The following is a 25,482-nucleotide window of genomic DNA, read 5'->3' as shown; positions in this document are numbered from 1 at the left end:
TTCTTCTCTTCTGGATAATTTAGCAGGGGATTATGGGTCTGAAATTCAACAATCTGAAGGTTTGCTGAACCTTCAGAAGATTACTCTAAACAATATTAATTGGTAATTCATACTTATTATAGTTCATTAATCAACCGTTCTCTTGGTTGCAATGGGAAAGTGTTATAACTAATGAACTTTTCACAGGTAACCCAAAATCTTAAAAGTATTTAATTATGACAGTATCATAGGGAATTTTTCCTATACCACAATTTTGACATTTTTATTCTGATGAAATTCTCCACTGACTTGAACAGAAGATTACATAATAGTACATAATATTACACAACAACAGATCTAAATGTGTTTCAAAGAGTTTTCATTAATAAATGAGATACAGAGTTTAAATTTATTTTACAAAAAATCCTGACCTCCCCATGCGTTTAAATCTGATCTTCTTTTTGACTTGTTTCGTCTGAAAAAGAAGAAGAAACAAACAATGCAATCTATCCAAATAACCTGGGCTGCTTCTGTGTATCAGATAGTTTTATTTAAGCTTTCTCCTTTTGACAAACTATGCAAAGAGTTGGTATTCCTTGGCAGTTTTATCTTAGAGGTCCGTGTCTTTCTTACTCATTAAGACTGTTTCTAAAGATAACAAAGAGCAAATACTGCCCAGCTACCAGACTGTGAGAAAAGTCTTCTTCAGTCCGGAAAAGTAAACATGGAATTTTCTTTTCACAGGGTGGAAAGCTTGGATGTTGTCCATTATCTATTTTATCACTGATTGAGAAGAGACAATAAAATTCTCAAAAGCAAAGCAGAAAATGATGATGAGGCAATTGATCTTCCCTGAGTTGCTACTACAGTTTACATAGTTGTCTAGGACTAATCACATTGGTCAAAATGATAGTTTTCACCTGTTGGGTTAAACCATTATTTTAAAACCATGATTTATTCAATAAATCACAGTGGGATGAATTCACATCACTTTAAATTGTAACAATGATTTGTAAATCACGATAGCTACATTCACACAACACATTAAAACCAATCAATTCATATTATGACTTAACTTATTATATGAACCGACATATGGCTTACCTCTAAATAAGTAAGAAGAGGGGATGGATCATATTGCTTTTGGATCAAGCATATTCTTGGCATTTAGAAGATATCAGAGTAATCTCCTGATTTCTTTCTAGTTCAGTGTTTCTCAACATAAAGATGCGTGGCCCTCAAATCCCAGAATTCCTGAAACAACATACTGGCTGAGGAATTCTGGGAGTTGAGAGTCATTTCAAGTTGCAAAATTTGAGAAATACTGCTCTAGTTAAAAGCATCAGATCACCTGGTTTAGGGACAGTGGCATTTCTAGTAATACCAAGGTATACAAATTTCGTCTATAAGATTTTCTTCAAATAGCAAAATAGCTTTGCTTGGATTAAATATTTTATACTTAGAGCAGGGAAGAATATATTGATTGGTGTTCTGCCTTAGAGAATGTCTATTTTGAATCTACATTGTTGCTCAATCCTACTAACAAAGACACTAGATTTATTAAAGTTTTGGAAGTTCACATACATGATTAGCCATTTTCTCTACCAGTGCAGAAGGTTCATTGTCGGAAGCCCTTGTGATAGTATCTATTGAAATAAGCTAATATGTCTGTTTGTTTATTTTACATACACTCTCCCCATACAAAGGCTGAGTATTTCTGGCTCTTGTAGTCAGTTCTGTGTACTATAAACAGCAATAGAGAAAAGTGTCTTGAAAAATAAAGTTTAACTGCTTCTGATGGTATATAAAATAAACAACAGAATTATGGGCAATGTTTTTAAATTGAGGAATCTGTTTACATTATAATCAGCAAGAAAATAAATAGAAATCTGTAAGATTTAAAAGTAACCAAGATAATTGATGCCATATGAAATGAGAGGAAGAACACTTGCCATGTGTTAAAGAAGAATTACTTGCCTTGTGTTAAAACGTTGGGTACTGCAGGTGGAGTTGGATTGTTAGCATCTTCATCATCAGACTCAATATCTACCTCAGTAGTTATCTCCGGCTGAAATTAAATATTTTGTTATTAAAAAGTCTTATATCGTTAAATTACAAGAAACTTTAGAGAATCAGTGCATATATATGGTTGATTGATATGGTAATGTTAATGCACATTATAACATTTGAGGATTGATAAATTGTAGAAATTTTGAGCAAAATAAATATATAAGTGGAACAGATAAAATTTAATTCTTGACTTTGCAACTTTAATATATATTTTAAACATTCTGACTGAGTTAATTTATCTTGAAGAAGGCTACAATGTGGCTTGTTCGGTTTTGGTTTAGTGTGTTGGGTGAATCCAGCCACTAAGATTTGCAAAGCATGATTTTTACCATTGCAGTTTGTTTAATGGACCACAATTAAACAACCCGTGCCTTAGGACAATAGGTGAATCCAGTCATTCAAAAATAAGTGATGCTAACACAAAGGAGGATTAATCAGACTTTCAGAGTTCTTGGGCAAAAAATGGAATTTTGAGTCCATGTTTCAGGTACTTTCCCAAACTGGAGGCTGAAGACAGGTTTGTTAATTCATAAAATGGATGTCAAAAAGGGCATGACAGCTAACAAAGCACTGATTTAATGGAAGCTACCTATTTTCCTTTTTAGTACTTGTTTCAAAGAACATTCCCACCCTGTAGCCTTAAACTACTATATAAAATGCTTGCTTTTCTATTTTATGGGGAGGTTCCTCCTTCTTGTAAATTTGGCCAGGGTTGGGCTGCTGGGGGTTTGCAGGGGTTCGGGAGAACCTTAGTTAAGATACTGTGCAGTTCAGAGAACCCCAAATCCCACTCCTGGCTGGCTATGGCCATCCCACCCCTTCCAGGAGTCACCACGTGGCCTGTTTTGGATACAGGAACGTGCAGGGTGCGTATGGAGGCTCGAGAAAAGGCGAAAAATGGGCCTACTGGAAGGCCCCTTTCCAGCCTCTATAGGGCCCCCGGAGCCCGGGGAGGCCATTTTCACCCTCCCAGAGGCTCAAGGAAAGCCTCCAGAGCCCAGTGAAGGAAAGAATACCTCCCCACTGTGGTACAGGAGGCTGACTAGGCGGTGCCCACCATCACCACACCCACCCAGCAACCAGGCAGCGAACCCTTGCTAAAATTTTGAAGCCCACCCCTGTTTGTGACCCAATGATTATTGAATCAGCAGATGGCCATTTCATCTTAGTATTGTGCTATTGTCTGAATTTTGCACAACACTGTTATGATTCTTTCAATCCTTGTAAACCACCCGGAGGCATTGCAGTGAGATTAATAGCTCTATAAATTGCTAAAACAAATAAGCAAATAAAAAGCACCAAGTTCAGAATGCATTGGACCAATTATTCTCACTTTCAGCCTCTCATATGAGTAATTTTCCACCTACAGCCATTTGTTTAGCAATTATTCAAAATTATGATGACAATAAAAAAAAGACTTATGACTAGTCCTCACAATCATTGTGACATCTCCATAGTCATATGATCAAAATTTAGGTGCTTGGCCTGAATTTACAATTGTAAATTGTAAATGGGGTCATGAGTCAGCATTTGTGACTTTCTCACCTGGCATCCAACAAGCAAGGTCAATGGGGGAAGCTGGGTTTAACAACTTTAATGAATCATGTAACAACTGTAACAAAAAACAGTTGTAAAATTGAATGCAACTCATTTAACAACAACCCTACTTAACAATGGACATTCTGGCCCCATTAATGCCTGTAAGTTAAAGACTACCTGTGTGTGTGTGTGTGTGTGTGTGTGTGTGTGTGTGTGTATAAAACCAAATAGCAAGATTATTCTGCAGGTATTTAACTCAGTTCAGCATTGATTGTATCACTAACTTTGAGAACTGTACGGCAAATAGGGATTGTGGCAGCATTCCTGGGAGGTGGGGGCTAGGAGGGACATCTTTGTGACATCATGGCAGACTCTGCCCATTTTCTACGTGCACTGTGGTATCACATGCATGTACAAAAGGGGAAGAGCTTACATCATAATGCCATGAGGTTGTTTTCTTAACTCAGACAAAAGCTATAAGTAATTGAGGGTGGCCTGGATTGTGAATTTACAATACTTTACCATCACTTCTAAGCATGCCAGTAATCTTCCAGGCCCTGACTGAGTGACAGGAAAGTTAGCAGCATTAGCAACAAAATTATTAGTCATATATTAAATTACACACCAGAGGTGAACACTGCATATACAAACTGCTTGAGATCCAACGGCGCTTATGTGGAGGATTCTGAACTCGATTCTGGATGTGTATAGGCATAGCTTTCTGGAAAGTAAAACATAATTCAAATGATTTAGTGGCCATTGAAAACTCATGCCATAATTCATACTCTATCCTAGCATTTTCAAAATCATTACTAAAAAATGAAGTTATGGAAAAGTTTGAAATGTAGATTTATAAAGGAATCCTTGTTGGCATTGGTGTTCATATTAAGAACAACTGCCAGTATAAGACAAATGAAAGTTAATGTTCATTCTCCAAATCAGAAGGACAAGACATTGTGTGATCTAGAGCTCCTAATTCACCAAATGAGTCACAACTTGCAAGAGATAGCATTACGTCCATGCAGGACATGTAAGCCAGAGGTGGTATTGAGCAGGTTCTGACTGGTTCTGGAGAACTGGTAGCAGAAATTTTGAGTAGTTCGGAGAACCAGTAAATACCACCTCTGATTGACCCTGCCTCCATCTATTCTCTGCCTCCCTAGTCCCAGCTGATCGGGAGGGAATGGGGATTTTGCTGTAAACTTCCACAGGAGTGGGGAGGGAATGGAGATTTTACAGTATCCTTCCTCTGCCTCGCCCACCAAACCACACCACGGCCACCAAGCCAAGCCCATATAACCGGTAGTAAATTTTTTTGAATCCCACTACTGATGTAAGCGTTATGATGTACAGAAGCATCCACAAAACAAAAAACACCTCAAATGAAAGGTCAAATTTTGTGTCTACCCTCAAACTAGGCTTCATGCTAATATCAGAAGAGCCACATAAATCAGAAATCAGGTCCCTTCTGTACACTAAATTTCAAAAATAGCATGTGCTTTTAGATTTAAAGAAAATAAAATATGGAACATGGGTACCTATTATACCTACCCTTTCATTTAGTAATGGGCGTCGGAATTTCACTGATTGCTGCAGTGATTGTCTAAGATACATTTCATTCTTAATAGCATGCAGGCTAGAAATAAATGGAAAGAATCCAATTTTAAATTAATTAAATGTCTGCTCTCCCTGCAGCTTCATTTTTTATTAGAGTAGGGTTGACACTGAAAGTTTTATATAAGTTCCCCAAGACATATTTAGGTGGCAGTGCACCCATCCACTCAGTGTCCCATTGTAAATTATTTCTGCAAGTCCCCATATTCAAAGACAGTCAACTTTGCTGCTTAACAAGCAAAAAACCCTGTAAATTCCAGCCTAAATAATAGCAAATTGGACAAATGCTACCACAAGCTATTTTTTAAATATTATAACAAAATATCCTTTGCCTTTACAATCTGGAATGTCGAATCTCTCTCCCCCTCCTTCCCATATTTGGAGGTAGCAATATTTTCCTCCTCTTAAGCTTTGGTGCTTCAACAGTTCTCGGAGATTTCTCAAGAACAGAATGTAAGGATTTAACTGGACTATCAGCTAGTTGTTTCAGGACTCAGGACCGTGATGCGAATCTATGGCATGCGTTCCACAGATGGCATGCAGCACCCTCTCTGTGGGCACTCGACCTGTCCCCCCAGTTCGGCTCTGCTGTGCATGCGATGTTTCCCACCAGCCAGCTGGTCTTCAGGTCTCTGCTGCACATGCATGAGGGGGGGGGGTGTGAGCATGCGTGCACATGCATGTGGGGGAACATGCGGGGGAGGGCACTTTGGGCACTCAGTTCAGAAAAGATTAGCCATCACTGACCTAGGATGCATTTTACCTGGTCCTGGAAATTTAAACTCAGTGTAAAAAATATTTCCAGATCATATTTATATCAATTTCAAACTTTAATCCTGCACTTTGCAATTTCCAGGTTGGATACATAGAGTTTCTTTGTTAGAAAAGTTGGAAACAAAATGGGAATTAAATCGGTTTTTTTGCTAGCTGTTAGCATTTTGCCTTTTCTATTAGGCAGTTTGTGTGACTATTTTAATTTTAATTTTAAATATATTTAACAAAGACTTTTTGATTGGTTTTAGCATTCTTAGCCAACCACAGCTCATTCTGAACTTTCATTTTTCTGACATTGGATTTACAATTCTGGGCTACTTGTCTGTATTTTGCTTTGTGATCTGGCAATCTTTCAATTTCCTGTATGTGTCCTGCTTTGTTTTCATGTCGTTAGCAAGTTTTTTGCATAGCTACGTTGGCTTCCTTTCATATTTTTTCTTCTCATTGAAATGTCTTTCAATTTTGCTTTTCATGTTTCCTTCTTTAGGAGTTCCCATTGATACTGAACATCTTTTCCTATTGGTTTCTCCTGTCACAAGATCTGGCTTTTAATTTTTAAAGTTGAGTAAAATCCACTGTCTTTAAAACTGAATGTCAGTTGGTCTTACCTGAACTGCATGTCCAGAAGCTGGCACGGGAGCAGTCACATGTGGGTATTATCACGGTCCATTTGCCCAGAGATTGAGGTAATTTTGAGGTCACTCCCTCTACTCCTCCTCGTGACTCCCCAGATTAACCGATGGTCCAGCCCAAGAAGAGCCTGGGAAGGAAGAGAACAGGAAAACACAAAACAACAACTCCCTCCCCCAGGCCTGACTGACCTACAACTAATCTCCCTCAGGCGCGCACCAAACGGGCGGGTAGTGACTGCTTCCACCACAGCTTCTAGACATGCAGTTCAGATAAGACCAACTGACAGTCTCAGAATCGAGGCGTGGGAGGAGTCACATGTGGGACATACCAAAGCTAGATGTCCATGGGAGGGAATTATTGGGCCTGAGCCCCCCTGAGTGTCCAGCACTCTCTGAAGAACCTTCCTACCAAATAATGCCTCTGCAGAGGCATAGACATCCAACCAGTAATGCCTAATGAAGGGACAGGGAGAGGCCCAAGTGGCCACCCTGCAGATGTCCTCAATGGGTTTCTGGGTAGCCCAGGCGGTAGAGGTTGCTGCACTCCATGTTGAGTGCGCGGTTATGTCCTCTGGAACTGGGATCCCCCGTGCCTCATAGGCCTTGGTGATGGCTAGTCTAATCCACCTGCTGATGGAGGCAGGTGATACCTTAGCCCCCCTAGTAGAAGCCTGGAAGGAGACAAAAAGCGCCTCCGACCTCCTGAAGATGGCTGTGCATTTAAGGTATATACGCAGTGCCCTACGCATGTCCGGGCGGTGCCAGGACCTTTCCCTTTCTCTGGAAGGTGCCAGACAGAAGTCCGGGAGCACCACCTATGGAAGGGGGTGTTGATCTTGGGAAGGAAAGCAGGGTCGAGTCTGAGAACCACCCTGTTGTGGAAGGTGCACAAATCTGCCCTGGCAGATAAGGCATTGATCTCAGACACCCGCCTATCTGAGGTGATGGCTACCAGGAACACCACCTTGAGCATGAGGAGCTGGAAGATTACCTCCTGCAGTGGCTCGAAGGGCGCCTCTGTAAGTGCCTGGAGCACTGTGGGAAGGTCCCAGATGGAACCGATGGATCACCAGAGGCCGAAAATTAGCCGCCCCTCTGAGGAACCTCTTTATGACCGGGTGCTGGGATAAGGTCCTAGAACCCACCTCCCCAATGACCGTGGCCAAGGCTGAGACCTGCCTTCTGAGGGTACTGGGGGCCAGACCTTTTTCCAACCCATCCTGGAGAAACACCAGTACCTGCGGTGCTGATGCCGAGGTCGGATCTACCTGGGCCAACCTGCACCAGGTTACAAAGGAACCCCAGTTGCATCGTAAATGCGTGTGGTGGACTTCCTTCTGGAAGCCTCATTGGTCCTGATCACCCTGGCTGAGAACTATGCCTCCCTCAGCTGTTCCCGCTCAAGTGCCGAGCAGTTAATTGGAGCCACTCCGGATCTGGATGATCCAGCTTCCCCTGGCGCAGAGCTACCTCCTCCCCAGGAATCCTCCAATGAGGCAGAACTGACAGACCCACTAGGTCCGCAAATCAGGGACGCCGGGGCCAGTGGGGCGCTATCAGGATCACCTCTGCCCTCTATAGCACTAGCTTCCTTAGAAACCTGGGAAGGAGAGGAAGGGGAGGGAAGGGGTAAAGGAGATCTGATGGCCATCTGCAGCGAAGGGCGTCGACCCACACCGCACCTCGGGCTGGGAACCGCGAGATGAACCTCGGAACCTGGGCGTTTGATGGGGTGGTGAAGAGATTCACTGTCAGCCAACCGAATCTCTGGCAAATATGCTCGAAGATGCTGGGATGCAACTGCTACTCCCCGTTGTCCACCATCTCCCTGCTGAGCCAGTCTGCCTGTCGGTTGTCCATCCCTGAGATGTGTTCTGCCCAAATCAACAAGAGATTCCTCTCCGCCCAGTTGCCCAGCCGAACTGCCTCATTGCAAAGCGCCAAGGAGTGCATGCCCCCTTGCTTGTTCACTTGGCCGTCATGTTGTCCGTCGGGGCTAGGAGATGTTGACCAGCCACCGCCTCCTTGAAGTGTCGCAGCGCCAAGTGAATCACTCTGAGCTCTAGCCAATTGATGTTCTTTCGTAGAATCCATGGGCGTCCACCTTCCCTGAGCTATCTGAGACTGAAGGTGTGCCCCCCAGCCGAACAGGCTCGCGTCCGTAGTCAGAGTCAACCTGTCTGGTTCCCTGAAGAGGGGGCCCTTGGACAGTGCTGGGGACATCCACCAATGGAAGGAGAGAAATATCTGGGGTGGCACCAGGACCTTGAAGAGGGCGTCGCTCATCCTGTCTCTCTGGTGCGGTAGCAGGAACCACTGTAGCTCTCTGGTGTGGAGGCGAGCCCAAGGCACTATCCCGATGCAGGAGATGAACTTGCCCAGGAGCCTGGAGAGAAGGACTACAGGAACAGAATGTGTCTTGCGGATCTCCCTGATCAACTCCAAGATACTGTCCCTACGCTCCTGTGACAAAAACACCTCACAAGCCACCAAGTCAATGATGGTTCCCAAATGTTGGAGCTTAATGGTAGGGGTGAGATTACTCTTCTTGAGATTGATCGAGAACCCTAGGGTCAGGAGGGTGGCAATAGTGAGGGCTAGGTCCCTCTCAGCTCGGTTCGCCGTAGTGGCCAGCACGAGGATGTCATCTAAACAGCAATGTAACCAGACTGGAAAGGACCGGAGATGACTTGCAGCTACAGCTAACACCTTGGTGAAGGTCCTAGGGGCAGATACCAACTGAAAGAGAAGGGCCCTGTATTGGTAATGCACCCCTCCATATGCAAACCTAAGGAATTTACGGTGGTCCTATGCAATCATGAGGTGGAGGTACCCTTCCGTGAGATCAATGGATGCTAAGAAATCACCCTGTCTGATACCTTCTAAGATGGACTTGAGGGAAGCCATCTTAAATTTCTGGAGTTCAACAACTTGAGGTCTAAGATTGCCCTCCATCCCCCTGAACTTTTAGGAACTATGAACAGATTGGAATAAAACCCTAAACCCTTCTCCTCTTCCGAGACCAACTCCACTGCCCTGATGTTGTAAATGCCAAATGGCCTTGCGCATCAGGGAATGCTTAGCTGGATTCTTGGAGGAAGGGAAAAGATGGAACCTAGTCGGGGGATGGGAACGAAACTCTAACTGCAAACCAAACTCAACCAACTGAAAAACCCATGCATCAGTGGTGATGCGATTCCAGCAATCCGCAAACAAGGGAAAGCCAATTGGGAGATCCGATCCAGAATCACCTGTTCCTGCGGAAGGGATGGCCACCCCCCTCCTCGAAAGGGACGCTTACTGGGTTGTTGGTACCTGTCCCTGTCCCTAGAGAAATTCCTATCCCCTGTCTGGGTATCTGGGAGCAGAATACCTCTGCTGTTGGAAGTCCTGCTCAGGGGGTCGATAGGAGGACCTCCTGGGGTAGGGAGCAGGGCCTTAGTCAGAACGCTTGGTCGTGGAAGGGAAGACCTTGTATTTGTTCTTGTCCTTGATAAGGATAGGGTCAAGGGAGGCTCCGAACAGCTTGTCTCCTGTGTACTCCACCCCCGCCAAATGCCACTTTGCCCGGGACTCTGCCAATTGCTCAGCCAGAGGAGGTGCCTAGAAGCCACCGAAGAAGAAAGAGCCCTGGAAGAATACTTGACCACATCCAGTGCAGCGTCAGCTGAAAACTGGGTGGCTGCCATCAACTTCTTGATGTCTTGCAATAGTCTCATGTCCGAAGTGGGGCTCAATTGTGAAGCTGTTCCAGCCAAAGCAGAATGGACCTGTTGAAAAACGAAGCAGCAGCCGCCGCCCTGATTCCCCACGTTACAGCCTGAAAGGTCTTGCGCAGAACCAGCTCCGCCTTTTTAGCCTCTGCCTTCAGACAGTTGGAAATATCACCAGTCACTACCGTGGAGGAAGAGGCCATCCCAGCCACTGGGAAATCTAAACCTTGGGCAAAGGTTGCATTAAGATTGTAAAACCTGCGATCATTGCTGCCTGGAGTGGGGAACGTGCCCGCTTAGCCCACTGAGATTTGAGCACCTGAATAACTCAGGGGTAGGAATCTCTTCCTTTTCCACTTGTAGCTTATAAAAGGGCTCCCTCTTGGTTCCCTCACTGGAGGTGGAGGCAGTAGCTGTTTGAGAAGCGGCTGGGGTGCTGTCCAGATCTGCAGTAGCCCTGGCCTTGCGAAGCAGGTAACCAAACAAGAGGAGGAAACAAGCCAGCAATAGCAGGGGCCTCTGGAACTTGAGAATATTCGTCCTCAGAGAAGGCCACATCCTTTTGCCCCCCCTTCCAATCCTGACCCCACACTAGCTGTGGAAGGGGAATCTTCTGCGCTCTCTAGCTGCAGAAGATTGGGTTGGTCTGGAAACCTTGTGGGGTCCCACGAGAAGATTTTCATCTAGAGGCTTGAAATTGATGTTGCATGCCCGATGAGATGCCCTGAGCAATGGCACAATCACATCTTGAAACCCTTCAGAAAGCTCTGGATAAGCTGGCGAAAAGCTAGGGGGCTCTGCCAATTGAGGAGCCAAACGTGGCCTGGAGGAAACAGGTGCCCTGCGGCCAAAGGGGTCTCCCTGGTGTCCTGACGACTGGGCAGGAGACAGAGGGAGGGATAGTAAACTAGCCCCCCTTGCAGAGCCACGTGGGGAACCAGGAGAACACAGTTGGACCTCTGGCAGGGGTAAAGGCCTGAGCGGAGATCGTGACCTGGATGGGGAAGGGCTTATTTCCTCCCTTATCCTTCTACCAGCCGCCCTGCTGATGCTGCCCTTACTGGGCTCTCTCCTCCTATAGATTTAGAAATGGCCTTCCTTGAGGTTGACCTCCCCCTCGTTATGGGGGTAGTTCCACAGGAGGTCCCCTCGCCCGGATCTGAATCCCCTGGTGATCTAGGGGCTGCCGACCCCCCGCTCCTTGTGGTATCCGCCATCGCTTTACTCACAGTTGTTGCCTTCCCACTTCCACTCACACTACCAACTGACCTGGGCTTCTGCGCGTGGTCCGGAGCTCCTTGAGATTGGTGCCAACCACAAACACGCTGCCGATCTGTGGCATGAAGAGGCCAGCCCTCTGCCGAAACAAAGGGCTCCTCCCCGGATTACTGGCGGAGCACAGGCCCGAAGGATCCTCCCTGGCAGTGTTCTTGGGCACTTGCGGCGGCAGCAGACAAGCGCGCCGATCTCTACACCCCTCTATGTGCATCCCAAGATGGTGATCGCCGACCATGTGGTCTGATTGCTAGCTGGCTCCGACCAAGCAGCTCCCTCAGAAGTCTCTTGAGTGCTCCGCAACCCCTTCCGATGGAACCAGGGATTGCGCGGACAGCACCCTCCAGCGTGCGGCCTGGAGCCTCCCTTTAACAGGCCAGCGGCTTGGGGGCTCCCCAGTAATGCAGCAAGCCCGGCTTGTGCAGAGAAAAAGGCTTCAACAACACAGAGACGCAGGGAATAGAGGTGGAAGGAATCACAAGTGGGAAAAAGGCTAAAGACAAATTTAAAGTAACCAAAAGAATCTCGAAACCAATGGAGAGTCAAAAAAGTACTCCTTCTGGGCCGAAGACTGAGGTTAATCTGGGGAGTCACGAGGAGGAGTAGAGGAGTGGCCTCAAAATTACCTGTGTCTCTGGGCAAATAGGCTGTGATAATACCCACATGTGTCTCCTCCCATGCCTCGCTTCTGAGACTTGTATATTTTGACTATGGAGTTCTTGGTGTTCTCTGAGCTTGGTTGTTTGCCTGCATATATTTCATTAACATCAGTCATTATGGTTGCATCTATTCATGTGTTGTACAAACAGAGGGGAAATTTGCAAGTACATTCCTCAACCACCAAAATCCTCAGGTCAATTCCTGATTGCTCATTCGTTTCACTCTTCCTTGGAACTAGGCTGCCTGATATTGCTCCTTCAGCCTCTGCTTACTCAATAAGGAATCACCCACCTAGACCAGAGGTGTTAAACTCGATTTCATTGAGGGTCACATCAGGGTTGTGTTTGACCTTGGGGGGCTGGGGTGGGCATGACCAAGGTGGGCATGGCCAACTTGATGTCACTCATGTTGGAGACGCCTGTGTGGCCCGAGAGCTCTGCCAGCAAAAATAGGCTCCTGAGCTCCGTTTTCAGGTGAAATGGCTTCCTGCAACTCTCTGCCAGCTCTGTTTTTGCTGGCAGAGCATGGCGCGTCAGTTCCCTGCTGTTTCTAGGGCGGCCCTGCAGGCCAGATCTAAGCACCCCAGGGCTGAATCCAACTCTCCAGGCCTTGAGCTTAACACCCTTGACCTAGACAATCAGCAGCTCCCAAGATACTTGTAATTATCCAGTATTCAGCAAATGAAAAGATGAGCTTTTCAGACTTCACTCTCAACAGATAATTCCTCAAAGTTTCTCTGACTTCTATTTTTCCTCTCCGGCAAATTTTTTTTAGTTTTCTTTCTTCAGTATTTCAATGAATAATAATGTGCATTTTGAAATCTTTTCTCAGCCTACTAATTTTAACTGTCGTTTAGGTGATGCACAAAAAGGGTTACATAATTTGCTTATAGGATTCTGGACTAATTCTAGTTGCGTATGTATTTTACCAACACTTTAAAATGTCCAAAGAGGTTTTGTCATTACTATGTGTGAGAGCTGTACTTAGGGTTATGGGTAAAATAGGCCACAATGATAGGTTCAACAAAGCATACAACAAAGCAAACACACAAGATATGTGTATGTGGTATGTGTTAATACAATCAAATAGATATTATTAGTAACATAATACCTTCTCTTTAGAATATCAAACTTTAATTCCCAACATTGATTCAACTCACTCAATTCCTTCTGAAGTCTGAAAAAAGAAAAGAGGAACATTTATAAATTTTGTAAATATGGCATGATTGTCTTATACATACATTCTTGTACACTTACTTTAGTACTTGCAATCTTGCTTGCTCTTCAGCTTTCTTAAACTTTTTAATTTCATTATACAATGCTTTTCTCTCAGCCGCCGTTCCCTTTTCAAATATAATTTGCAGCACATACACATAGACACAGACATACACACAAACCATGCATTAATTATGGATGTATGGAAAATGCTGAACACAGTTATAACAGTTGAGCAGAGAGTAATATTTATTCATTTAAGATTATCTTCTATCTACTATCTATCTATCTATCTATCTATCTATCTATCTATCTATCTATCTATCTATCTATCTATCTATCTATCTATCTATCTATCATCTACCTACCTACCTACCTTAGCTGTCTGTCTGTCTGTCTACTACCTACCTACCTACCTACCTACCTACCTACCTACCTACCTACCTATCTACCTACCTATCAAATGTATCTCCATGGCCAAATTCCCTTAGAATTGGAATTACATGTAGTCCTCGATTTACATCAGTTCACAGTTAATGTTTGAAGTTACAACAGCATTTACTGTTTGAAGTTACAACAGCATGGAAAAAGTGCCTTATAATCGTTTTTCATACTTACGACCATTGCAGCATCCCCATGGTCACATGATCAAAATTCAGATTCATATTTAGGACGGTTGCAATGTCCTGAGGTCCTGTGATTGCCTCTTTTGACCTTCTGACAAGCAAAACCAATGGGGAAGTCAGATTCACTTACCATCCATGTCAAGAAAAGTCATAAAATGAGGCAAAATTCACTTAACAAATGTCTCTCCAAAAACAGAAATTTTGGGCTTAATACTGGTCGTAAGTCGAGGACTACCTGTAGGAAAAAACCTACCTGCCATACACCACATTAAAACTACTGAATGTAATTATTAACCAAAAATACACAGCAGCTGAGAAGGCTATGGGTTATACAAAAGCCTTGGAAAGCAGTATGTACTTACAGTATGTACAGCAAGTTTATTCAGAAGCCTACATCTTGTTTAAAAATCTAAAAGTGTTATTGTTAATTCTAGATAAAAAAGATGACATATTAAAAACAGATTATTTTGAAGGCTATTGAAAAAGGTAGTGATTTGTGAAGATTAGAAGTATGATGTCCACTGTCTACAAATGGCAATAACTAAGGGCATCTGCTGAATCTTACTATCTTCATCAAAACTGCCCTCTCCTACCTATCTGCTGTGTCATTGACAAAAAAGATGGGACTTACACCTCAGTGATGCAATGCTGATTTTGTTATTAGGCCCTGCTTCCCTGGTGAAGAACATTGCTTCCAAACTCCAGAGTCTCTGGAATGCTAACTGGTCTTGTTAGAGTTGTAGAGGTCTCGGGGTCATTAGATGTTCCACCCATAGGTACAGTGGCCAGTAAATTGAATTCTAACTAAAAGAGTTTATATTTTTGTTCATTTGCTGGCCCAGTTTGAAGAGAGAGAAAGAGGGCTTAGCATAATTGACTTAAATATATTTTCCATTGTTATTCTGCCCATTTCTTCCTTTGTTCTCCGTAATTATACAACAAAACTTCAGTTATGTCCAAGCAGGACATTACAGTTACCATATCTGACTAAAACAATTCTATTTCTGGCTTATTTCAGTACCGAAAAACAGTTGGGGAGTTGACATAATGGGAAATTGTGATTAACTGAAAACTGTGACAAAGTGGGAATAGTTACTGAAAAGACAGAGCATGAGATAAGATGAATGGCCCATAAATGAAACAAACCAACAAACATGATTACAGAGCTTCTGCATGTTGTGGCTTATTAAACTGATCAACACATCCTTACAAAACCAATAAATCTTAGCCTAATCTCACTTTTCAGTTTTTCGTCCAGAGAAAAGATGCATCTTCTCTAGAGCAGGGATCTTCTGCCTTGGCAACTTTAAGTCTGGCAGACTTCAACTCCCAGAATTCCCCAGCTGGCTGAGGAAGTTGCCAAGGTTGGAGACCCCTGCTCTAGAGTAGTTTTCTCAATTTGAACACCTAATGAGGAATGCTAGTGGAATGTAGTGTGGAAAGTGCCACCTGTCAGAATAAACCCAAGGAAAAACAGAAAATTCCTTGCTCCCTCTTCATTTTGCCCTTTTGTTACAAAGGTCTTTGAGAAAAATTATGAGGACAATGCTGCAGCTGAGGATGAAGATGTGATTTGTGGATCAGGATTGTCTTAGCTTAGAAAAATAGCTTAATACCTCATCCCAAATTTCACTTGTCCCATCTCCTTTAGTGGCTGCTTCTTTGGTGGCTGCTTCTTTGGTGGCTGCTTCTTTGGTGGCTGCTTGTTTGGTGGCTGACTGTTTGGTGCTTGCTTCTTTGGTGGATGTGTCTTTGGTGGTTTTTGGTTTAAGAGCTAATTCTTTACTGGATGTCTCTTTGACAGTTTTCCCTTTGATGTCTTTTTTTCGGCCCTTTTTCACTGTTTCTTCCTGATCTGAGACTTTCTATAAAATACAATTAATAATCCTTCAATTTAAGACATGAAAGTTCTTTGTAAAATAACTCTCAGGCATTAAGCCCTGATAGAAATCTCATTTCAAAACTTGGCTAGTTGTGTGTGGGGTGGGGGTGGGGAGTGGATCTTGTTTAGCACTTCAAATATTCTCCCGAGGGAAACTCACCTCCTCTCACCTTTGTTCATTCTTTGATGGCTGTTTCAGAGATTCCTGCTTCTTAGGGTTTATAAATATTCGAAATGAATAAAACACAATAATAACAAGCTTTGAAAGGCTGAATGGCAATTTATAAGATAATGGAGCTATCTAGTCCAATCATAGCATTGTCAAAGTAACAAAAAAGATTTAAAAACAGCAATAAAAAGCTAATGCACAGCTAGGATGAAAAAGGCAAGTAAGATAAGGAAACTAATGTGGGAGGAGGAACACAATGGGCAAAAACTATTTTTAATTTTCACTCCACAGGACAAATCTGATTTGTTAAGTGCCTATGACAGGGGTGGCGAACACGCGGCTCTCGAGCCGCATGCGGCTCCTGGCCAAAATGAATGAGGCTCTTTGCCTCTTATCATTATTTTGTATACTGTGGCTCGGATCGCGCGCTCCCTTTCGGAAGCTGGGGAGGTCCTTTGCAGACAGCTAGAACGGGCCACCTGCAAAGGACTTCCCCAGACTTGCTTTGAGGAGCACGGGGCGACTGAGGCTAGTTGTGAAGCCCCAAAGCCCCCACCGCCACCGGAAGAACTGCTGCCACCTCCTCCTCCTCCTCCTCCTCCTCCTCTAACAGGCAGCACTGCCGGATTTGCCGCCCGGCGCTGCGGCTGAGATGAAGTCGCCAAAGCTCCAGCCGGCATCTCCGCGCGTGGCAGCGGCGCCTCCCCTCCGCTCGGAGCAGCTGAGCTCAATCAGCGCTGGGTTACCCCTGCCCCCTCCTCCTCCTCCGCCATGCTTTTGAGGAGCCATGAGGCTGCAGGAGCCAGTAGGAAGGCGGGGGGGGGAGCAGGGGAAAAAAAGCCTCATGGCTCCTCAAAAGCACGGAGGAGGGGGAGGGGGCAGAGGTAACCCAGCGCTGAGCTCAGGAGCAAATCTGGTGATTCTGTTGGAGGAGGAGGAGGAGGAGGAGGAGGTAGCAGCAGTTATTCTGGTGGCAACTCGTACTCGTCGGCATCTTCAGCAGAAGCCCTGCCCACAATGAAGAAAGCAAAGATGGAGCAGATCCACGCAGATGACGTCGCTGCAACATGACTGGAGGTGGAATTCTGGGAGTTGAAGTCCACAAGTGTTAAAGCTGTCAGGTTTGAAGACCTCTGCATTTTTTTTCTAGGGGTGGAAGGGTCTTGTAACTTGACAGCTTTAAGACTTCCATGCTTCAAATGCCAGAGTTCCTGAGCCAACAGGACTGGAGGAGAAATTCTGGGAGTTGAAGTCCACAAATCTTAAAGCTGTCAGGTTTGAAGACCCCTGGGGTTTTTTTTCCCTAAAGGGTTAGGGGTGCAAGGGTCTTGTAACTTGACAGCTTTAAGAGTTGCGTGCTTCAAATGCCAGAGTTTCTGAGCCAACATTTTGGTTGCTAAGCAGGAGTGTTGTTAAGTGATACTGATATTATATAACACTTTGAATTAAGCGGGTACCTTGAAGAAACATAACTTTGAGTTTCAAATAATACTGATTTCGTTGTTGTCTTAGGTGACATCTGTGAAAAAAATTCGGGTGCTCAGGCATGAAAATGTGCCGCTCAAACACTATACTTTTCTGCTCACATCGAAAAAAAATTAGAGGGAACATTGCTTCCGGGTCTGTTTTGGCAGGTCACTGCGTGGTGTGGCTCTCTGACTCTCACAGTTTAAAATTTTGGCTCTTTTTGTCGAACTTGTTCGCCACCCCTGGCCTATGATATCCCCCTGTTGTAGATGAAATGCATTTGAAATAAGATGAGATTTATAAACAGAATACTAACTGCAGGCTTTGGGAAACAAAGCAACAATAGAAATGAATATGGCCCTTTAGAGGGGGGGGGGAAGTTTGTTATTTCTGCCTTAAACTATTAAATATGTCAACAGAATTTTATTACTGTTATATATTATTTTCAGACATGTGTATATATTAACTTCAGATCAGAACAATGGTCTTCTACAGATCTTAAATTGAATATTTAAAACCAAGCTTTGTTAAAGAAAGCATTCTCGGTTTCTAAAGAAATTACTCTAAGTTTCTTCGCTGGTGTCTTTGATTCCCAGTATACCTGCAAGGTATATCATCTGGTGCCAATCAGCACTATGTAATAGCTTTAAAATATATAAACAATTAGGAAGTTAAATGCAGACAAATGAGGTGATAACCTCTAGAATAAGCTGAAATATAGCAGACAAATACGGTTTCACAGGGCTTTACAGCCAGTTTCACAGAGTCAGCATATTGCTCCCAACAATTTGGGTTCTCATTTTACTGACCTCAGAAGGATGGAAGGCTGAGTCAACCATGAGCCTGGTGAGATTTCAACTGCCAAATTGCAGTCAGCCTGCAGTCAGCAGAAGTAGCCTGCAGTACTGCATTCTAACCACTGCGCCACCACAGCTCTTAAAAACGGCTCTATAAAAATGCTTCTGTATCCTAGGAAATCTGAGAGGCATTCTTAGCAAATATAAATGATGGATTGCCTGTATTATATTGTGATTGCTGCCAAAGAATGGGATAGTAAGTGGTTCAAAGAATATGAAATAAAGATGGATGGAATACACAGAAAGTCCTCGACTTACGACTACAATTGAGCCCAAATTGCTAAGCAAGGCAGTGGTTAAGTTTTGCCGCATTCTGCAATCTTTCTTGCCACAGTAGTTAAGTGAGTCATTGCAGTTGTTAAGTGAATCACATGGTTATTAAGTGAACTTGTCTTCCCCCATTAACTTTGCTTGTCAGAAGGTTGCAAAAGGTGATCATATGACCCCAAGACAGTGCAGCCATTGAAAAATGTGAGTTGCCAAGCTTCCGAATATTAATTATGTGACCATGCCATGCTGCAACTGTTGTTAAATGTGAAAAAATAGTCATAAGTCACTTCTTTTAGTGCTGTTGTGATTTTGGTCATGAAATAAATAGTTGTAAATTGAGGACTAAAATTCTGTACAGTAGAGATATCAGCATTCAAGGTAACTTTAAAAAAATACTTGCTAATCATATGAGCCTCCAGTGCTAGAAGGTGATGTTGAATCAGCATTCTGATCATTACCAAGTTGAAAGTTTACAAAATTGATGGAAAAATCTACACAAATATGGAAGCAACAGAAAAAGACCCAGAAAGATTCTAACAAAATTATACAGGAAATTTGGAGAATAGAGTGGCCAACAAAATGGAAAAGGTAAGTCTATGTACCAATATCAAGAAAGGAGAACTACAGCATATTCAATCTATTAGATTAAATTGCAATTTTCATGTTAGCAAAATAATTCTTAGGATTATGCAGGTTAGAGAGTTACATATGAAGAGAGATATGCCAAATTGTTCATATTTGCTTTATAAAGGTTCAGGGAAACATTATAGCTGATCTGTGCTGGATAATTGAGAAAGCCAAAGAACACTAAAAAGAAGCTTGCATGTCCTTCGTTGATTATAGAAAATACTTCAACTGCATCAACCAGTAGAAAGTGCTTAAGAAAATGGCAACCCCAGAATATATTTCCTTGTGTGAAACCTAAAGACTAGGCAGGAAATTGCAGCCTGGATTCCTGCCTTTCACAATATGGCAAAATAGACTGTTCCAGGTTGGCAAACAACGAGACAAGGCTATATATTCTCTCTTAATTTTTTTTCAACCTATATGATGAATATATAGGAAGGAAGCTGAACTGAAAAATTAGTGTGGTTTTAAAACTTCAAGATAAAACATCAATATATTGCTGTATGAAATGTCTTTGTATATTAGTAGTTTGGGTTGATAGCGATGTTGTTGATTTGAGCTCCGAGCTTGGCGATTTGGTTGCAAATGTTTCGTCCCCTTCGTTCAAGGAGACATAGTATATAGCCTTTGTCATTGTACATCATGTATACAACAAAATTGGTTACATCTTCAGTGTGCTCTGGATTGGGCTTGTCTGGGGGATCACCTTTTTGAGTCCTGGTCTGATTTTTGGTTATGCTATCATCTCATCCCTACTCCTTCTTTCATTAGACTTGAAATTCTCAGTTCCTGTAACTCTTTATTATATGGTTTAGCCGCCAGTCCTCTAATCATTTTTATTGCTCTTCTGTGCACTGGAGTTTTAAGAGTCAAAACTTTTTTGTGTTGTACTGACCAAAGCTGGATGCAGTATTCCAAGTGTGATATCTCACCAGTGCAATATAAAGTAGTAGTAACACTTCATGTGGTCTTGATATTATCCTTCTGTTAATGAAGCCTAGGATTGCATTGACTTTTTGGCAGCTGCAGCACACTCCTCATACTTGTCCACTAGGACCCCTAGATCCCTCTCAAAATTATTGCTTTGAGCCATTTGTTCTATACCTGAGATTTTGTTTTTTCTTGAATAAATGTAAAATGTTGCCTTTCAATGCTGACTGTCAACAGCAAAATTCCAATATATGTCACAGAGTAGCAATAAAGACAATATATTTAGATGTCACAATGTGCTTATACTTGCAGAGATCAAAACTGAATAATCAATAGTTTTCTCTATAATTCCATGTGGAGAAAAGTTGGACTTTGTAGAAATAGGATATGGATGCTTTTGAACTTTGATGTTGGAGAAACCCCTGAGAAGAGATGGATAGCCAAGAAATAAACAAATATAGAACAAATCAGTCTGGAGTTTTCATTTAAGGTCCAAATAACCAGGCTCAAGGATCATACTTTGGGTATAATTGAGTTGTCTTGAGAAGTCTATAAGGAGAGGTAGTTTGGCATAATGGCTAAGCATCAGGCCTAGAAAAGTAGGAAACCATGTTCAGGACTCATTTTAGCCATGAAAGCCGGCTGGGTGACCTTGGGCCAGTCACTCTCTCTCAGCCCACCTCATAGGATTGTTGCTGTGGGGAAAATGGGAAGAGGAATGTGGGTTGGATATGTTTGCCACCTTGAGTTTTTAAAATAAAAATAATAAAGGTGGGATACATATAAATGAACAAAGCTGGGAAATATATGTAGTAGGAAAAAGAAGGGGATGACCAGCATCAAGCTGGGTAGATTTGATTGCAGCAGCAATGAGTGCACTATTGGAAGATCTGAAAGGCCTAATTTGAGGACAAATCATCCATTTAGGTCTAGCTATCTAGTCATTGAGTCAATACCAATTTGATTGCACATAATAAATCAATTAATAAAATAGTTTCCCTTTGTGAAGAACTGTTCAACAACTGTGTTTCCTGATTGACCTGCACTGTTCAACAGCTAAACAAATGTATTACACAATTGTGGTTATATGTATGCAAGGATCAGGCAACTCAAGAACTTGTGCTGATTAAAACATATTAAACTTACTTTGCTTTTTATTTTTTAATACAAAATATTTTTCTTGTACAAATATGGCCCAGATATATACAAATATAAGATGTAAGGAACCTTTTGAAATCCTGACAGGTGCCCACTACTGTATCTACCCATAATTCCAGCTACTTCACTAAATCTGTGTTAGAAGACAAATATTGAACAAAGCATACATATGTTTAACTACAATTATATTCTATTTTCTCTTATGCTGCTTCATGAACTTCATTGTACAGTTTCCAGTATACCTCTGAATAACAGCCCAAAGTAACCAGATAATTCTGTTTACTAACCTTCTCACATAAAAAGCTGTACTGTAAAAATCAGGACAGCTAATAGAAGACAGCAAAGAGTTAGTTTTCTGTATGCTTTTTGTGCCATTTATTGACTGTTTAGATTTTTGCATCCCAGAGCTGTGAGTCTAAGCAGTATTTAATTATACATATTAAGTGAATTAGGAATGGATGCTTGGCGATAGCTGTGATGGAACACAGGGTTTGGGGATTATTGTTTTGTTAAAGAGGAAAAACACATTATTTATTTGCCGGTTTAAAGCATTTATCTAGCTGCCCATTTTATATAGAACTCTGGGTGACTCCCAAAAAACAACATCAATATAACAATAATCTATTAAAAATGTATCTATTAAAAAACCAACCTTATCACTTGGCATCAAGAACACTTTCACATGCAGTTCATCAGACTCACCCTATATTTGCATTTAATGTATTTTGCATTTGGGGGAAAAAGTCAGGTCTTAAATATTTTTCAGAGGGCTGTGAGGGAAGGATAGGGGAAGGATGTTCCTTAGGGAAGGAGTGCCATGGAAAAGGTACACTCCCCAAATCCCATAAAATGGCAATGTTTAAGAGAAGGAGCTAGAAGTGTGCCCATTATTTTTGACTTTGTAGCAGAGCTGGGTTCCTGCCAGTTGAGCCCGGATTGGCTGAACTGGTAGTAGTGTTGGCAGGAGGCTCTGCCTACCCGCCTGGACGCTTCTGCGCATGCGCAAAAGCATCACACAAGCACAGGAGCGTGCCCAAACCAGTAGTAAAATAATTAGTAAACCACCTTTGCTTTATAGGATAGTGACCAGAAGAAGAGGCAGTATCTAACCTAATTGACTCTGTACCATATAAGGATTTCAAATTAATAATCAGCACCTTGAATTACACCTGTGAGGAAAATGGAAGCATCTATCACCATGCACACTGTCAAATTCTGGACCAATTGTAGCTTCTAGATGATATTCTAAGGAAGTCCCATGTATTGTGCCTTACAATAATCCAAATGAAAAGTGACTAAGGTATGAATGATGATGAACAAGGCCTCCCGTTCAGGAGGGCAGCAATTGGCATTGTAGACAAAAGAGTACAAAGGCTCTCCTTGAGCTATAAGATGTAGCATCTCTCACTTCATCTCACTAATTCAAGCTTTGTTTTCTAATACAAATGTTTGTCTTTCTGTAACAATGGTGACTCAGAAAATCCTGGTTAGAGACTTTTCGACTTTACATTTGTCAAATAGGGTGAATCATTATTCGCTTCATCTATGTGCATAGGTCCTTATTCTCTTTGATTTTTTAAATGTATTTTTCTATAAAACTGGAAACATGCTGTCATTTCTTGGGATTCAAAACAATCTTTGAAGAGCTTCCAAATATATAAATACAGGACTGTCGTACGATGAATTAAAATGAAGTAAATGACGAATGTGGATTGGAAGAAAGTATTATTCCTACCTTTAAAATTTGTCTTTTGATTTTTATATAGAAAGAAATTCACTTGACTATCTGAATTTTTCTAGGTTTGCTGTATCAATAACAAAAATTTCCAAATTTAAAATAAGTCTTTCAGTCCCAGTGCAAGGCATTCCTCTCCCATGCTTAAGTCCAAGAAGTCCATTCATAATGGTTTTAAACCACATCAAACTCAAAGCAAAGTGTCGGAGCCTAGAGCTGTAACTTAGTTGATGCTACAAAATGATTTACTAGAAATGCATGTTTAAGGGAATAATGACACTGATATATTAGTTACTGAGTTACCCTCTTAAAAGTAGCAAACACAAACGTCTTGATAACACATTACTTCTTTTATCTGAAAACAAATCAGAGATATTTCAAAACTATTTACCACATTATAATTAACTGATCATATTTCCCTTCTTTCTTTTGGGGACTGCTTTCCAGTCCAGCTAATCTCAGCATGTGTGACTTTCCCACTACATGTCACACTTTTACAAATATAGGTTTGATTAATAAAGGAAAGCAAATTCCTCTTGCAGCCAATGCAGCATCAAAGGAGCAGGTGAGTTATACATGGATTTAGACATTAACTTCTGAGTGCTTGCTTGCTGTGTGCCTTTATTTGAAGTTTGAGAAAGATGTAGGATAACAGTAGCCTTTAGTCAAACACAGTTTTTCAAATTCGATATTAAGAATATCTTTAGGAAGGAATACAAAAACAATCATTTATTACTTAAAGCACCAACTGACTCATCCATATATTGGAACATGCTGAATGAAAAAAATGTTAAAGTACCATAAAGATGATTTTGTAATAAGGTGATCAGTTGCAAATATTTGGTTTTTTAAACTTGCTTAAGATATGACCATTGCACAAAGTTTTTTATGAAATCTTGCTAGAGTTTCAGGTGTTAAACCATCTAATCTAAACTTCTAAATGTACTCATAATTTTTTGAGAATCTATTAAAAACAAAAATGGAGCAAGGTGTGGTTTGTGAAACTTTGTTTCCCATCGATTTCAATCATCATGTTCGATCCTCAGTGAACAGCTTCCGTGCTCCGCTTTCAGATTTTTTTTCTAGTTATTTTTAAACAAACTATAAAGCATGTGATTTCTTTGATCCCATTGTTTTCCTCCGCTATGTAGGTAGGATTAGTTTATTATTTACATCTAACGAATAAGAATATATATTTATATATTAATATTTATGTATCCTTGTGCAATTATTTCTAAAATCTTGGATGTAGCTATTATCTAAATGCATTTTAATATTCTTAAAGCAGACTTGTGAATAGCAAACAAAGGCAGTCTGTTAGCTTCATGTCTTATCAGTGGAAATGTTTGACTGGCCACAGCTGGAAACAGCACTGGGCTAGACAAAACTTTTGGCCTCCTTTGGTAAGATCCTTCATCTATTTTTAGCACAGAATATTGTATAAGCATATCTTCAGGTAAACTATGCAAATCACTCATAAAAGGTAAAGGTTCCCCTCGTACATATGTGCTAGTCGTTCCTGACTTTAGGGGTAGATGCTTATATCTGTTTCAAATCCGAAGAGCCAGCGCTGTCCGAAGATGTCTCCGTGGTCATGTGGCCGGCATGACTAAATGCCGAAGGCGCATGGAACGTTGTTCCTTCCCACCAAAGGTGGTTCCTATTTTTCTACTTGCATTTTTACATGCTTTCAAACTGCTTGGTTGGCAGAAGCTGAGACAAGTAACGGGTGCTCACTCCATTAGGCGGTGCTAGGGATTTGATCCACCAAACTACCAACATTTCTGATCGTTAAGCTTAGATTCTTAGCCATCGAGCCACTGTGTCCCTTTAAATCACTCATATGTGCCAGTAAATCTGACTAAGGAGCTGAAATGCGTTTAATTCAAAAACAGCAAAATAAAATGTTATATATGGAAATTGGTCCTTGACATAACCATTTGCTTAAAATCATAATGGCCTCAAAAAAAAAGAGCTTACAACCTGTCTTTGCACTTACAACTAATGTACCACTCCCATAGTCATGTGATCACAATTTGGGTACTTGACGACTGGCTTCTACTTAACAATAGTATCCTAAAATTACTTGGTCATGATTTATGATCTTTTTTTACTGATTTCTGGTAAAAAAAACACCCATTGAAATTGAATTTGGTTAACAACAGCATGATTCAATGACCAAGTGATTTGCTTAACAAACAATCTAAAAATTGTTGTAACATTGGATCCATCATTGACTTATAGCCGCAGTTACTTACAATGGAAATTTTGATCTCACATGCGGTCATAAG

The 25,482-nt window shown here is 41.8% G+C and overlaps 1 protein-coding gene across 1 annotated transcript in view; it reads right to left on the bottom strand.

Annotated features, from left to right (window-relative positions):
* Window positions 1–422: 422 nt before the first annotated feature.
* LOC309401600 (uncharacterized protein C10orf67 homolog, mitochondrial) overlaps window positions 423–25,482 on the bottom strand; it is a gene marked incomplete at its 3' end in the record, with an annotated part of 88,261 nt that continues 63,201 nt past the window's right edge. The window contains exons 11-17 of the mRNA XM_081970666.1: window positions 15,713–15,961; window positions 13,513–13,598; window positions 13,367–13,432; window positions 5,140–5,224; window positions 4,214–4,309; window positions 1,957–2,047; window positions 423–454 (exon numbers count right to left, since the gene is read on the bottom strand). Of these exons, the coding sequence (XP_081826792.1) occupies window positions 423–454; window positions 1,957–2,047; window positions 4,214–4,309; window positions 5,140–5,224; window positions 13,367–13,432; window positions 13,513–13,598; window positions 15,713–15,961 (705 nt within the window). The remainder of the gene's footprint in view (window positions 455–1,956; window positions 2,048–4,213; window positions 4,310–5,139; window positions 5,225–13,366; window positions 13,433–13,512; window positions 13,599–15,712; window positions 15,962–25,482) is intronic.

The sequence above is a fragment of the Natrix helvetica genome, assembly GCF_964273705.1.
Source record: "Natrix helvetica genome assembly, chromosome: Z".
NCBI lineage: Eukaryota > Metazoa > Chordata > Lepidosauria > Squamata > Natricidae > Natrix > Natrix helvetica.
The sequence above is the reverse complement of the archived record's forward strand: the minus strand, read 5'-3'. Positions and strand labels throughout refer to the sequence as shown.